Source organism: Gopherus evgoodei, chromosome 11, assembly GCF_007399415.2.
Source record: "Gopherus evgoodei ecotype Sinaloan lineage chromosome 11, rGopEvg1_v1.p, whole genome shotgun sequence".
Taxonomy (NCBI): Eukaryota; Metazoa; Chordata; order Testudines; family Testudinidae; genus Gopherus; species Gopherus evgoodei.
This window is the reverse complement of record NC_044332.1, coordinates 33,947,091-33,962,452: the sequence shown is the minus strand read 5'-3', so window position 1 is coordinate 33,962,452 and position 15,362 is coordinate 33,947,091. Positions and strand designations below refer to the sequence as shown.

At 40.6% G+C, this 15,362-nt stretch overlaps 2 protein-coding genes across 6 annotated transcripts in view; one reads left to right on the top strand and one right to left on the bottom strand.

Annotated features, from left to right (window-relative positions):
• Window positions 1-742, top strand: part of PPP1R1C (protein phosphatase 1 regulatory inhibitor subunit 1C) — an 80,993-nt gene extending 80,251 nt beyond the window's left edge. For all 3 annotated transcript variants that reach the window (XM_030580381.1, XM_030580380.1, XM_030580383.1), the window contains one exon: window positions 316-742. In XM_030580381.1, coding sequence (XP_030436241.1) covers window positions 316-404 — 89 coding nt within the window. In that variant the 3' untranslated portion in view covers window positions 405-742. The remainder of the gene's footprint in view (window positions 1-315) is intronic.
• A 9,413-nt stretch (window positions 743-10,155) lies between these two features.
• PDE1A (phosphodiesterase 1A) overlaps window positions 10,156-15,362 on the bottom strand; it is a 283,981-nt gene continuing 278,774 nt past the window's right edge. For 2 of the 3 annotated variants that reach the window (XM_030580762.1, XM_030580759.1), the window contains 2 exons: window positions 14,075-14,194; window positions 10,156-13,702 (listed from right to left, as the gene is read on the bottom strand). In XM_030580762.1, coding sequence (XP_030436622.1) covers window positions 14,118-14,194 — 77 coding nt within the window. In that variant the 3' untranslated portion in view covers window positions 10,156-13,702; window positions 14,075-14,117. Of the gene's footprint in view, window positions 13,703-14,073; window positions 14,195-15,362 lie in introns of those variants that run through there. The other variant, XM_030580760.1, reaches the window with a different exon arrangement.

The window sequence follows — 15,362 nt, the reverse complement described above, 5'->3', positions numbered from 1 at the left end:
TCACAATTAGACAGACGTTCTAAGTTCTGATGGCCATCTGCCATTATTTTAGCTTTTCAGGTACTTAACTTGAGGGAGTGTGATATTGCTAGTCCAATCCAGGAATGCTGTCAGGAATCCTGGAATAGAAGAAAATACTGTTCTATCACAAAAAGTCTAATATGTAATGCTTGTATGAATGGAAAGGTTATGAAAGACAGCACTAATGAGGTCACTTAAAAAAAAAACCTTTCCATTGTTTTGTGGGATTTTTGATTTAAACAGTCAGTCTGATTTCAATAAATGTGTCTTTAAATACAATCTTTGTATTTGCAGGAGTTAAACATCTGAAAAGCCAGAACGACTCAGCATTCCCAGAGGAAGAAGAGGGTGTCAATGAAAGAGAAGAAGAATGGGACCATTAATTAGCATTGTGTAAGAAAGGTTATTGTGAATAACTGAACTGCTAAACTTTCCATACTTAACATGGAATTCCATTGCTTGTGTTTCTGAAACATTCTTCATCTCACCACTCCAGGCACACATAGCAGGATGCTTTCTGGGGAGTATTCCTTGACTGGATTTTACAGCACTCTGCAAACTTGTCCTGTGCTACTTGTAACTAAAGATAAACATTTATTTTACAGTCATTTTTCTTTCCTTTTTTATGACTTAAAAATGTAAGTTGCAAATATGTTAGTAATCTAACTTCGGTACTGCCAGAGCTTAATTACTGAATGTGATCTGTACTCCAAGACTTATTGTAAATAGTACCAATTTAAAAGTTACAAATAAATACTAAATTCATTTAGACATGATTTTATGTCATGCTGTGCTTCTGTCTAACTTGAAGAGAAATTTTTAGGTAAGGTGAGTCTTTAGACCAGAGGCATCTTTTCGCATATTAGAGTTACACCTAGTAACATACTTCAAACCCAAGCTAAAGCAGAGATGCCTGCTTTATTCTGCACTGCATTAGTTCTTTGTAGCTTTCAGGGTATGTACTGCATAAAACAGTTCACCACTTCTTGCTTTCCATAAAGTATGTATTTGATACTGCTCAGTCATGTCAGTCATTCAATGATACATTAACTGATTTTTTCCTTTTTTACTACTGAAGACAAGCATATGAGGACATTAGGAAAATCTTTGATTTGGTGGAGACTGACTGCCTCAAAATATTGGCGATAGGCTGCAGAGCCTTTCTGCTCTAAGAGAGCTGATTCAATTTTGGCCTGGTTCAATAGTGCTGTTACCATTTGACAGCTCATGTCATGTTCTGTGAGTGCTGAACATCAGGAAAGCTTATGAAGGAGCAGAAAATGAGATGGGGTGGACAAATCATACTTCTTTAAAGTTGTATTTAACATATTGTTCCCTATTTTTAATGGTCCATCTTTAAACCAAGGACAACCATTCACAACCTGTAGAACAGTATTAGCTAAGGTTGTCCTTGGTATAAAGATTCATTTTGAATTTAGCCTTTCATACCCTTGAGTCCCACTTGATAAGCCAAGCTACTGAAAGCAGATAAAGGATAAGAAAACACAGACTCTTTTGTCAATGCCTTGAGCGCTCGTTTGGCTCAAATTTAAACAGACACTGTTCCAAAAAGACCTAGCATTCATAGGCTCTGTAACAAGTGTTTCTTTGTTTGACAGCCATATCTTACTCTGTATATGAGGATATCTGTATATGAGTTCTTTATTGCAGCTCCCGTCATAGACATTCCAAGTGATATTTATGGCCATAATGTAATGAAGCGCTGACTAATAGAAGAAATCTTCACTTGTGCTGTAGACACAGTGCTGAACTGAGGTTTCTTTATAATACAACCAAAGAGGAAGCTTCCCTTCATAAAATATTTGAAAGAAAAAAAGTTGAGGCATTGGCTTGGGACCAAGAAGAGGTGGGTTTATTTCTCAGCACTGCCACAGATTTTGGTTGTGACCAACTTACTTACTTTGGGCAACTCACTTAATCATTCTGTGCCCCAGTTTGCCATGTGTGATGTGGCGCTAATTTCTTTCTTCCACCACTTATTTGTCTTGCTGCTTTAGATTTTAAGCTTCTCAGGATATGGATTGGCTTTTAGTGCCTATGTACAGCATGTAGAACAGGAGTGCTGGAACAATTTTTATAGTGGAGGGGTGCTGAGACCCATTGAACCAAACAGTAAGCCTTGTATATAAGGGAAATCGCTTCAAGCCAGGAGATGCTGCTGCACCCCTATCATCCCTATGTGTAGCACATTAGGCAGATAACAGGCTCCAGGCCAATGGGAGTTGCAGGAAGTGGTGTGGGCTGAGGGACATACTAGCCACCACTTCCCACAGCTCCCATTGGCCTGGACCAGTGATCCATCACCACTGGGAGCCGCGATCAGCCGGACTAGCAGACAGGGCAGGTAAACAAACCGGCCTGGCCCACCAGGGACTTTCCCTGCACAATCGGCAGAACAAGTTTGGGAACCACTGTTCTAGTGTATGTATACAGGAGATGGCCTTGCACCTGTTGCTCTTAGAGCTCTGCTGCCTCTGTACATTCAGCTGTCCACATATTTTTCTGTATTATTGTCAGTGCCAGTAGGCTGCAATATTGGACTTTTCTCTGCGGTGACTTGAGGCTGCTATGTCTGGAAGTGCCTCGGATGAAAGAGACTATACGAGTGCTAAGTAGAATGATTAATATTTTTAGGTACAAAGGAACAGCCCTGTTATCCCAAATTCAGTCCTTGATCCAGCCATGCCTGTGTCCTGTCGCCAACATCTGACATTTCAGAGGAATGCATAACCCCCTCCCTAACTCTATCCAGCCTTGTGTGCAACATTGGATATGGTGTATGTCTGTGCAGGAGGGATGACCCCTAGAGAGGACCATTGTATGCTTTGAAACATGTGGTTTAATTACCTGTATTGTTACCTTTAATAACAGAACTCCAAAGTGGCATTAATGGTGGTAAAATTACCCAGGGCTTTTAACATTCAGCTCTAAAAGTGAGGGCGCTGGTGCTAAGCTGCCATAGTTCCACTGCAGCCAATGAAGATGTGCCAGTTTACAATAGCTGAGGAGCTGGCCACTGTCTGTGGCTGCAGTCGTTTCCCTCATGAGTTTCAGCGCAGTTTATAGCAATATGTCCCACTCGGGACCAGCGCTAGTGTTGTTAGGGCCCTAGGCGTACAGCCATTTCGCTGCCCCGCATGCTGGTCTGCAGCTCCAGTGGAGCTGCCGCAGCTGCACCTGCAGGAGGTCCACCGGAGCCACAGGAGCAATGGACCGTCCACAGGAATGCCTGCGGCAGCTCCACTGGAGCTGTGGGACCAGGGCACCCTCTGCAGGAACAACTGTGGCAGGTCCACCGGAGCCATCTGCCAACCCCCGCCGGCAAAATGCCGCCTCCCCCCAATAATCCTGGAGCTCTAGGCGATTGCCTAGGCCACCTAAATGGAAGCACCGGCCCTGGTCCCACTCTAGCTCTTGACAAGCTTCTCTGTGATTGCAGGCTGTACATTTATGCTCATTCTAGGTTTGCATGGCACAAGGGGGAACCAATAAGGGTTTCATTCAGAGATGTATCCAAATCGCGTGGGATGTAACTGAAGAGCATATCCTACTGTGGAGCTTCTCCCAAATCACTTCTGTCTTGCTCCTCACAATTTATCCTCTGGGCCTCGCTCCTCACGCAAATTCCCATCTCTTTAGCAGGCTTTAGCTCTTCCCCTTATCTAACATGCTCTTTCTGTGGGAGGACCTGCAACTTCCTGACCAGTTCTGATGTCTTCTGCGAGTGACTGGTAATCCTCCCTTATCTGGGCTCTCAGGAGAGCAGCCAAAAGGTCCACTTCTGCTGCCTGATTCTTTCTGAGATGTAATGGAGAGGCAGAGAAGCCTTTCTCTAGCTAAATTCCTCTTGTGGGCATCTCTTGGGATTGGGAAATTTGGTAGCACCATTGATAACTCAGGAGGAACCATAGTTTCTGACCCTTTAAAATCTGGCATTATGTCACAGAGTAGCTTGGTTTTTCAAGCCCAGTCCCCATTCCCAAATCAAGCACTGGAGAACAATTGCTCCCCTGTCTCCGTAAATGATTCATGGAGTTGAAAGAGGGTAGTCACGTTTCAGTGCACATGTCTATGTGGCTTACCACTTTGATCCTAGCACTTACAGCACGTTGGAAATACAGTAAAGGTTGCGTAACTAATAAGTAGGAAAATGTTGTCATGCCGGTTTTGTGAGGGCCCTGAAACAACTCTGTCCCACTCAACGGGAAAAACTATACAGACACCATTGGCAGAGGTGGGAGGGCGGGAGCAACCAAACCTGTGCTTGCCCTACTGAAATGTGCACACTGCGCATCACCCTTTCCTGCTGTTTAGTTGTGTTTATTTGCTAGTGTCTCCCTGCCTGCAGTTTCACCAGTCAGCAAAACTCCGGGGCTTCTTTCTAGTTGCTACCTATTGGCAGCAGCTTCAACACATGCCAGAAAGCTTTTCCTCCCATCAATCTCACTGCAAACCCTACTGAAAGCTTTCTGGTGTGTACCGGTAATTTAGCCCTATCTAACTGGTCACATCAAAGGAAAGAAACTGAGGCAGGGCAGTGGGGATTATTTTTTATTAATTATGGTAGGACCCAGAATATGCTGCAGTAGCTACTAATCAAAAAAAAAATCCCATCACAAAGACTATGCAGTCTAGGATACCACATAGACCTTACAGACTAAGATGACAATAGGAATAGGAATCAATTCTAGCTGGAGAGAGAGATAGGACTTGGTAAAGAGAGGGTATAATTACACCTGGGGAGAGGCCAAGGGCAATGCTTGAGAGAGGAAGTTGGGCAACAGTTAGCACATGTGTTTTCTCAAAACATACTGTGTTGTCACACAGTTTGTTGTGGGGAGAGGGGAAGAGAGCCAGAGACTTATGCTCTAGTGCCTGGTATTCACTGTACTAGCCCTGGATGTGAGAGACGCAGATTCAAGCTCTGGCAGATTTGGAGTGATCTGAAACAGGAAGGGAAGTAGAGACTTGAACCTGGGACTACTATACCACCCTCCCTCCACTCCCCTTAGATTTTTGATCCAAAAATGAACATTTCCAGTTTTGTGAAAACATTCTAAAGCAGTGGTCCCCCAGCTGTGCCGGCACAGTCCCTTGGGGGAGCATGGACGGATGTTGGGGGTGGGGGAATGGCAAGTCCAGGCCAGCCCCAATAGAGGTCAGGGAAGGAGCGCCACGAGCTCCGCTATGCCCCCCAGCTGCATCCCTGTCCCTGCCTTTGCCCCAGCCAGGGCTTCGCTACCAGCTCCAGCCCCAGCCCCACCCCCAGCCTTTGCCCCTAGCCACAGCTCCATTCCCAGGCCCAGCCTCAGACCCGCCCCCAGATGCAGCCGTGCCCTTGACCCACCTTCTTCCCCCTCCTCCTTGGAGCCACAGCCCTAATCCTGGCCCTGGCTCCCAGGGCAGTGGGGAAGACATGGGTAAGGGGGAGGGCATGACCCTGAAATTTTGTGGACCACTGTTCTAAAGGTTTTGAAACATTGAAAGTTGCTACAAAACAGCAGTGTCTTTCTGTGGTCAGCTCTAGTGACGATACTCGCCTGTACTGGTTCTGATGCACTCTAATAAGACACTAATTATACTTCTTTTATATATATGGCTTATGGAATTACTGAAGCATGATTCTGAATGTCCTAGTTAATTCATATGAACTGTTATCTGCCTAATGTGCTACACATAGGGGTGATAGGGGTGCAGCAGCATCTCCTGGCTTGAAGCGATTTCCCTTATATACAAGGCTTACTGTTTGGTTCAATGGGTCTCAGCACCCCTCCACTATAAAAATTCTTCCAGCACTCCTGTTCTACATGCTGTACATAGGCACTAAAAGCCAATCCATATCCTGAGAAGCTTAAAATCTAAAGCAGCAAGACAAATAAGTGGTGGAAGAAAGAAATTAGCAGATAATTGCCTACCTTTTTAACAATGGCAGAGGAACACACCAGCTTCAAATGCCACAGCCTCTCAGTCTGCTTTTCTCAAGCAGACATATTTTCAGTTTTCAAGGCAGTTGGTTTCTTATTGCATTTTTTCCTGCAGCATTAGTTCAATTGATGTTCTTCCCTAATCATGCTAATTATACTGCCATATGTTGCTCTCATCCTTCTTTTTCTGTCCTAATGGGACTTAGATTCCCTCTTTTGAATGTCATTTGTTTAGTACATGTATTGAGGGTTTTAACATTATTTGAGTCTTTTAATTGCTTTTTTAAACACTCAGCAGACTGAATATTAAAAAATTGACATGAAGGTCAATTATAAATAATATTTGAATTGCATGTGTGGGGGATTGTTTTTTTCTGTAAATCTCTAATTTAGAAGTATCAAGTTTCTAGGAATTATTCACATGACAATACACACGAATCACAGAAATGTAGGACCTGAATAGAATTTGAGAGGTTATCTAGTCCATCTCCTAGTAAGTAGGCCTTCCCTGACCTGTGTTTGTTGAACCTATTGTTAAAAACCTTCAGTTATGGTGATTCCACAACCTACTTTGGTAACTTATTCCAGTACTTTAAATATCCTTATAGTTAGACATTTTTCCCTGATATCACATTTAAATCTCCCTTGCTGCAAACTAAGCCAAGTACTTCTGGTCCTGCCTACACTGGACATGCAGAACAACTGATCACCATCGTCTTTATAAACAGCCCTTAACATATTGGAGACCATTATCAGGTCCCCATTCAGTCCTCATTCTCAAGACAGACAAGAAAAAGAACTACCAAATCAAGACCAATTCTATCTGTTTAATAGCACCCTCAATGTAACTCCCCATTTTTCTGCTCTAGCAAAAGCTACCTTATAAAAGCTATGTTAAAACACTTAACACAGATGTTTTCTAGATCAATAAAAATGTACTCGCTGAAAAAGATAAACACTAATATTCAAATGAGATAAAGGTAATCTGAATATCTCTGTTTGTATAGAGTTGTTTATGTTTCCCAATTAACAGCCCAATCCCATGAGGTGCAGAGTACACCCATCAATAGGGTAGTTGAATGTGACTTGATGTCATGCAGTGCCTCTCAGGCAACCATTAGTACCTCACAGGACTAGCCATACTCGTATAGAAAATAACCAATAATATAATCGAATAATAGAGAAAGTCAGTAGGATGAACACATCCCTCATATCATATCACTGGCTGCAATAGTGTTAGCTCAGGGATGAATTTGACCTCTTGTGTTCTTGAATTAGGCCCAGGAGATCAATCCATTTATTCTTCAAGTAATAAAATAATTTACATTTTTACAGGATTTGAAATGATTGCTCATGACGTTCTGAGTAGAACTGAACTGAAAAAATCTGAAAAAAAAAATAATTTGGGTTGACCCCAAAGGAATTTAATTTTTCTTTCTGAAATGAAAAACTGAAAAAAAATTCAGCTGAGGTTGAATGAAAAGTTTTATTGGACCTGAAACTAATTTTTGTGGTTATAGTTTTTTAGTTATGTTTAGGGTTTTTTTTACACTTTTTGTTTTGTTTTAAATAAATTTAGCTAAGTTTTGACACAAGCCATCATTTTTAAGCAAAAAAAAAATCCAAACTTTTTGTTAGACCATAAGAACAGCAATGCTGGGTCAGATCTATCATCCGTCTAGCCCAGTATCCTGTCTTCCAAAACAATATAACAGGGATCAAGAGCACAAGTGATATTTAAAAGACAAAAGCAGCTTTATCAGCATCTCATGTTTTTCCAGTACCTTTATGTTTTCTTTTAGTTTTGTCAGTCTTTATGCATCACTTGAATATTAATTAGTTAATTACATCACTTGAGTAAATGACAGGTGGTAATGAACTAAAATGTGGACCATTTGATCTCTGTTGGAGGGCTGTAGTGTTGGCTAAACTCTCCTGATGGCAGCATCAGTTTCATTGGAATAAAGATATTATAAACAAAGTAGCTGCATAATCAAAACCTGAACTTTTTTGCAAGGGTGTTCAGCCTAAAATGACTAAGGTGCCGGTCCTGCAATGAACATGAATAGTTTGATTGACTTCAGTAGGATTTAGGATGACTCACATGTGTAAGATTTTGTAGGATCAGAGCCTAAGTAAGTACAACTCTTCACTCATACCAGATTCACCATGCTTGGGCATGAGAAAAGCACCTTTTACAATGTTGTTTTGAGCCCTGCTAAATAAATAAATGAGCAGGAAAGTTAAATCAAATCCCAGAGAAATTAAATGTCCCAAATATTTTTCCCATAATGCAGCTTATATAAAGCAGCTATGTATTTTTAATTTTTTTTTTACTTAAAAATAAATTAAAACCACTACATTGCATCAGAAACCAATATTTTGCTTATCTTGGTTTTCTAAGGATGTGATTTTTAAAAGTCAATGGGAGTTCAAAGTCAGTGGGAGCTGGATGCCTAAATCCTTCAGGGGCATTTGAAAATCCCAGTGTAAAACATGACACGTCAAATTTTGCTCTCAGCTAATTCAGTGTAAAGCCAAATCCTGACTTACTCTTTTGGTATCTATGGAATTCCACAGGATTTACACCCACATAAGTGAACACAGATTTTGGCTTAACACATTTGCATGGGTTCCATCTGATAATACTAATTAAATACCAAATAGCACATTAGCTATAAAGACCCTCAGAAAAAGAATTAGATAGGACACTTACGTACTGTGATTTTACTTGACAGTTGCAGTTGAACATTTGTTTTGTATTTAATTTTCTCTCTTGCTGTCATTGGCTATCACTACACACCAATATTCAGTTAAAATACATGATTAAATATCTATTATTACACCCTTACCACTGAAGTCTTGAATATCATTGTTTATTTTAAATTATTTATTATTTCTATAGTGCCTTGTATGGCATTTTACAGCCTTACAGAAAGATAAGAAATCTGCCTTGTGGAGCTCACAGTCTAAAGTAGACATAGACCAGACAAATAAAGAGGGATGGGATATAATAGAGAAAATGTGTTGATTTTATTTATCTCCCCTTGTAAATTTCATATTGATTTCAATGGGAGTTGGATGGGAACCAGGTATTCGGATCTAGAGTCCACTGCAGTCAATGAGAGTCTTTCTATCTACTTCAGTAGGCTTTGGATTAAGCCCTTTGCTCCAGATGTGGGTCCAGTCTTGCAAACCCTTACTCAAACTAATAGCCCCATTGACTTTAATGGAACCAATCAGGGTCAGGGTTTGCAAGATCCCATGTTTAGCTGGTTATGTTTTCCTTAATATGAGTAATATTTAGGGGGACAAGCCCAAGTCTGAACATAAATGCAAAGGTTAACTGTGGCAGGCCAGCTAAAAAAAAGTTAATTTCAAGATGGCCTTGAGGAAAGCAAAATTGCTTGGCAACTAGGAGGCGGCATGAAAAAAGTGCAGAGTCACAAAAGGGAGAAGGATTTGGTAAAATCCATTTATGCTGTGTCATTTGTTCCAAAGACAATCCATATGCAAATGATCAAACATGCTTCAGTAAAGCAAACTTGTATTGATACTCAAATGTTTCACAATCCTTGCCCTCAAATATGATTTATTTAGCAATATTATCATAGGAAATACGGACACGTACAGCAGAATAAAAACACAAGAGTTGTAGGCTGAGAATTAAATAAAAATACTGGCTAAATCATAATCCATAACTATATTACAGGATATATTCGTCAGATAACTCAAGATAAAAATACAAAATGAAACTTGAGGACTATGCTTATCTATGGTGCTCTGGGAGTGAATTTCCATAGTGCAGTGGTTCCAAACTTTTCTCTGCTGTGGCACACCTTGATACCATGTTACTTTGAGGCAGACCACCATATTGTCTCCAGATGAACTCACCCTCTTATCCTCTCAGTTTAAGCAGTTTAACACCCTTGCCATTTACAGTCTATACAATACAGTTAATGATGCTAGAATCTAATATCATTAATTTTATTGCACAGACTGTGACAAGTATTTTCAGTTGACTCACACATTCACACCAGCAAGACCTCAATTCTGCCCCACAAGTTCTGCCCCACATCTCCTTAGTCCCCACCTCACACCAATTCTGTCTTCCTAGATCCCCCACCCCAACAGTTATGCCCCCCAGTACGACCAACCCCATCCCCCAGTTCAGCCCCCCCATCTCTGCTTCTCCTGGGGTTCTTCCCCCCTTCCAACCCTGGAGTGCTGCAGCAGCGTTCACACTCCACTTGCAGGCTGGGGACAGGGGTGGTTCCAGGGATCTTCCCCCCGCCACTCAGCCGGTAGCAGCAGCAGGGAGTGGGACGGACAGAGGAGCTGACCTGTTGCTCCCAGGCCAGGAGGAGGGAGGGAAATTGACTCTGATTGGTTGCTCTGCCTCTGGAGGAGGCAGGGCAGTGAGGCAGATGGCCAATGAGAAGGTGCCTTCCTCCCTTCTTTCTTCATTCCCACCACCCTTCCACAGGAGTAAAATTTGCTATCTTAACCTCACTTTGGGAAATGGAATGTGACACATGCATAATATTTGAAAGGAGCCTTGTCCCAGACAGCAAAAGTACAGAATGCAATCCAGCTCTGATGCTAATTAAAATACATGGGAAGGTTTTTTGTTCTCACATGGAGTTTTTTCAAAAAATTCTGTGACACACCTGTTCAGGCCTGACAGCACACCAGCTGAGAAACACTGCCCTAGGGGAGATGCATACACAAACCCCATTCCTTATAGCCCCAGGCAATATTGTGTTAGTGCATCTTCAAATGTTTAAGAGGGAAATTCATCCTCCTACAGAGGCCTCAGCACAAGGTTTATACACCATTTAAGTCCCCCTTATGCCATATTCTGAAGAGTCAAATGAGTTGGCGCATAGGTTTCAAGTTGGTTCTCTCCAGTGAGGTAAATTTCACCTCTATAAATAACCCAGGATCTGGGTCAAACACTGGCACAATCTTACTGCAAAGAAAGAAAGAAACTTAACTTATGTTAACTAGAAGACATACTTGAGAAAATGGAGCATCCTTCTTCACTATTTCAATGCAGTCCATCACAATGCTTAAAAATTGAATATAAACTGGCAAGTCAGGTTATTTATACACAAGACACATTTGCAGATTAATGATCCAGTCATGGAAGGTGCCGAATACCTCCTATGAGGTGTATAGCTCGCTTAACTCCCAGGCAAGGAGTTGAGGGTGCTCAATATGAGTGGAGTGTGCTGAACACCTCACACAAGGCACACAGTGCCTTGCAGATTCTGGAGTGAATTCTGCTGGTAAATACATTTTCAGTAACAAATGTCTGCTGTGTGTAAATCACTACTGGACATAGATACAGCAGAGAGGTCAAATTCAATTCTGAAAAAAGTCAAAAGTTGAAATGTGGGGGTCAAACTTTTAATGCATTTGTGCAAAGCTTTTAGTCTCCATGAATCATGAACAGCATGTTTGGAAAATACTGGTATTCTCTCATAACACTAAGATTTCATTGATTTCATTTGCAAAGATGCCAAGCACCTGCAGCTCCTACCAACTTCAGTGTGAGCTGCGGATGCTCAGCACATCTGAAAAATCTAGCCCCATGTTTTTCCACACGGCAAAATCCCAAAGTTCTGACTCCACTCTTACTGAGGCAAAGCTTCACTGAATTCAAAGGAAGCTTTGCCACAGTACCTAGTCGGCTCAGAATTTACAAAATTACTTCTGATATGACCATACTGTCTTTTTCATTGTCATAATGGCTCTAAGGAACCATTAGATTATTTATAGTATATTATAAGAGGGGGCAAAAAACATTCAATGAAAGAATGAGAAGGTACAATTGAGTGATTCAGGTATCTAATGATCTGCCCAAACTCCAGCAGAGTATATATATAAATCCTTAACTCAGGAAAAAAAAAACACGCCACCCCCCCAAAAAACAGTTATGTTATAATGTATATAATACAATTTCATGTTAACATTTCATTTGTTATTTGCACTGTACAGAAAGTCCATGCTAAATACAAGCTCTGGACTGGATTCAAAAACATTTTAAATGCAGTTTTTACACCCTCTATGCACAAATATTTCTTAAATTAAAACTATGCACACTAAATATGCATAGTGAATATATGGCTTATGTGTTGAATGACATGAGTTCCACCTTTTGGTAGTCCTTTAACCCCAATATCGAGAGCTTGAAATATACCCAGTTCAATCACAATTGCTCAGATGTGTGCAGGCCAAAAAAGAGGCAGAGTCAAAAAATACAGACACAAGTGAAAATCAACATAATTGTGATTATTGCATTAGTCCTTATTCAACCCGGATGAAATTCACCTTGCTGAGGACCAGTATGAGGCCTATGCTCCACTTTAGTCCCACTTAGGGTCCCAAAATAAATAGTACATTGGTCTTATTTTGGTCATCTAGACAGGAGTGAATTTCACACCCACTGAATAATGTTGTGAAAGGGACGAGTGGCTGCTTATGAAGGGTTGTTGGTTGCGGAGGTCACCACCCAAAGGTCTCTTAAAGGAGTCTTGTAAGTTTAACGGCCTAAGCCATCTGCTCAGAACATGCAACCCAGAGGGCAGTGTGGAGCTACAGGGTTTCCCTTTAGATTCCAGATGCAGGGGCGAGCAGTTGATTGCAGATTGTGTGAGTTAGAGGGAGTGAGATAGGAGAAGTAGTCATGTGACCCTGGAAGGAAGCTGAGTCAGGGAGGGAGCCTCTCCTTGGGCACTGTGCTGGCTGGAAACTAACTGCCTGATTGCTGTATGTTTCTACTGCTGCTCGGGAAAACAGGATTGTATGAATATTTGTGGAAATAAACCAAATACAGCATGGATTATCCTGACTCCTTGTCACTGAGTTTTCATATGAACAGAATCACCCACAAGGCTCCAAATTTTCCCTTCCTGCTCAGTGTAAGGGGCCACAATACCATCTGAAATACTATTTATACGTTTTTTCTTACATGAAGCCAATGTGTCACTTGAACATTCTTGTATCTATTTCCTCTGCCATGATCTCAAACAATATACACCTAACTCCATGGCAGATGTGACTCCACTGCCAAGGTCCTACTGAACACCATTAGAATATTTTGATCTTAGCATTGACAATTACTTAACAGGTTTACAACCGACATTTCAAAGGCTGGTTTCATTAAACACCACGTTTTCTCCAAATTGCAGCCACAGCATCAGGATACATTGATTGTTCACATGGGATGCTTAGTACAACATTAATATTTCTCTGTACAGTCTACATTCTAATTTGTTTCCAAACATTTTAAGAAATCTGACAATGCGAATGCATAAACAATTGTCTGTGGCAGTTTCATTTTGGCTTTCCATTTCCGTTGGATGTAGATCAAGGTTACCAGCAGTGCAAATGATAAGTGCCTTATATTTCAACATGTATCTCATGCTCATTTGGCAATGACTGGTTTCAGTGATACGAATAAAATGAAGTCCAAGTTTTGGCTGAAAAAGTATTCGGCTAGGTTTAAGAAGGCAAAATAGAAGAGGAAATAAAACAGTTACAAATACATCTGAAACTTTGAGAGTTGTTAAGTGCCTTGAGTTACCAGCTCAGGATTTTATGGTTTTTACTATCATTATTTTGTCCAATGGTTGTCCATAAAAATGGCATGGTCCAAGAACGAGTAGATAGAGGAGATGACAGCCTCACAGAAAGCTGAATTAGGAGCTTGTAGTGCTGTTCTATTTTTCCTGCAAACAGAATTAAAATGAAAATACATGATGTGACATGCGCTCTACCATGACACTTCAAGTATTTACAATTCTTATAGTGCTACATTTCAGATAGATTATTTAGCCTGGAAAAGAGAATTCAAAGAAACTTAAGGTACTCTTTTAATCAGTCCTTCCCTCTTCTACTCTGTCCCACTTCTTAAGGAGATGCTGTAGGGTCAGTTGGCCCCCAAATTAGTAAAAAACCTACAAGTAACAAATGTTTTTATAGTTTTTTTAAAATGCCACTGGAAATATTTTTTCTAATACTACAAATCAATTAATATCCCTCTGCAATGCTTACAACCAAAACACTACAGAATTATGACATGGTAAAAATGGTAAAATTACCTCTCATGACTAAAATGTCAGAAGCATTTAAGAAGTAGCAAATCTAGTTGTGTATCACAGCGTGTTTTTGTTCAGTGGCTTTTACTATATCTTCTGATTTTTGACAGTGTTTGGGCTCACCTGAAAAACACACAGATGGGAAGGTACCTTAAGACATTAATCAAGTCAACCGAATGTGCTTACATTTTCATACATAATACACCTCTACCTTGATATAATGCTGTCCTCAGGAGCCAAAACATCTAACCGGGTTATAGGTGAAACCGCATTATATTGAACTTGCTTTGATCCACTGGCATGCACAGACCTGCCCCCTCTCCCCCGGAGCACTGCTTTATGGCGTTATATCCGAATTTGTGTTATATCGGCTTGTGTTATATCAAGGTAGAAGTGTATGAACCTGTTTTGTGGATAACATATTGTAGTATTACATCTAAGTAGGACATTTTTCCTTCCTTTTCCAAAGGTTGCCTATCTTATACTTACATTTCAATCATTACTTCCTTTTCAGAGTGAATATGTGGGATTGAGTTTAATCATTTTCATTTACTCATGTGGAAAGACACAGAATGAAAGCGCTGGATCAGAACATTAATTGAGACAAACATAAAGCAATTTTTATTAGTCTATTGTTAATGAAGTATTAGAAAAAAATTAAATATATTTTCTGTACAAATTTTAACTGTTTCTTGGGGAGAATTCACCCCTGCGAAGATGGCTACTTAAATCCACTTTGGGGGTGAGCTTCACCTGGAAAAGCAATGATACTGTAAATTTGCAATCGAAGCCTAATTTTAAGAGTTCCATTTGTCCAGTCTGCTAACTGAAACAATACAACATGACTTATGTATTCATTCAAAACTAGGCAACACAGCTTGAATTTCAGCTCTTGAATAGTCCCAATTAACAGTATTTAGATCATAGAAATTATCTGTGAATATTTTTGAATATAAAAAATTAAAAACTGGACAATTTGCCACTATAGAAAGAGGTGAAATATGTCCACCCTACATAGAATATGAATTAGCTGCTCAGTTCTAAGCAATGAAATGCACATTGTGGTCACTGATTTGCACCAATAAAACCTACAGCCAGTTTGCAGATCGTGGAGGAAGGAAAGCAAGGAGAAACATAGGACAGGGAAGTAGAGGAAAACCAGATAGGGAGATAGAGAAAGGCAGAGGAAGATGTTTGAAAGAGGAAGGAAGCACTATTAGAAGCTAAGAATTAAAGTAGAGGAAGAGTCTTTAAGGGAGGACAAACAATAGTCTGCAAGTGGGAGGAAACA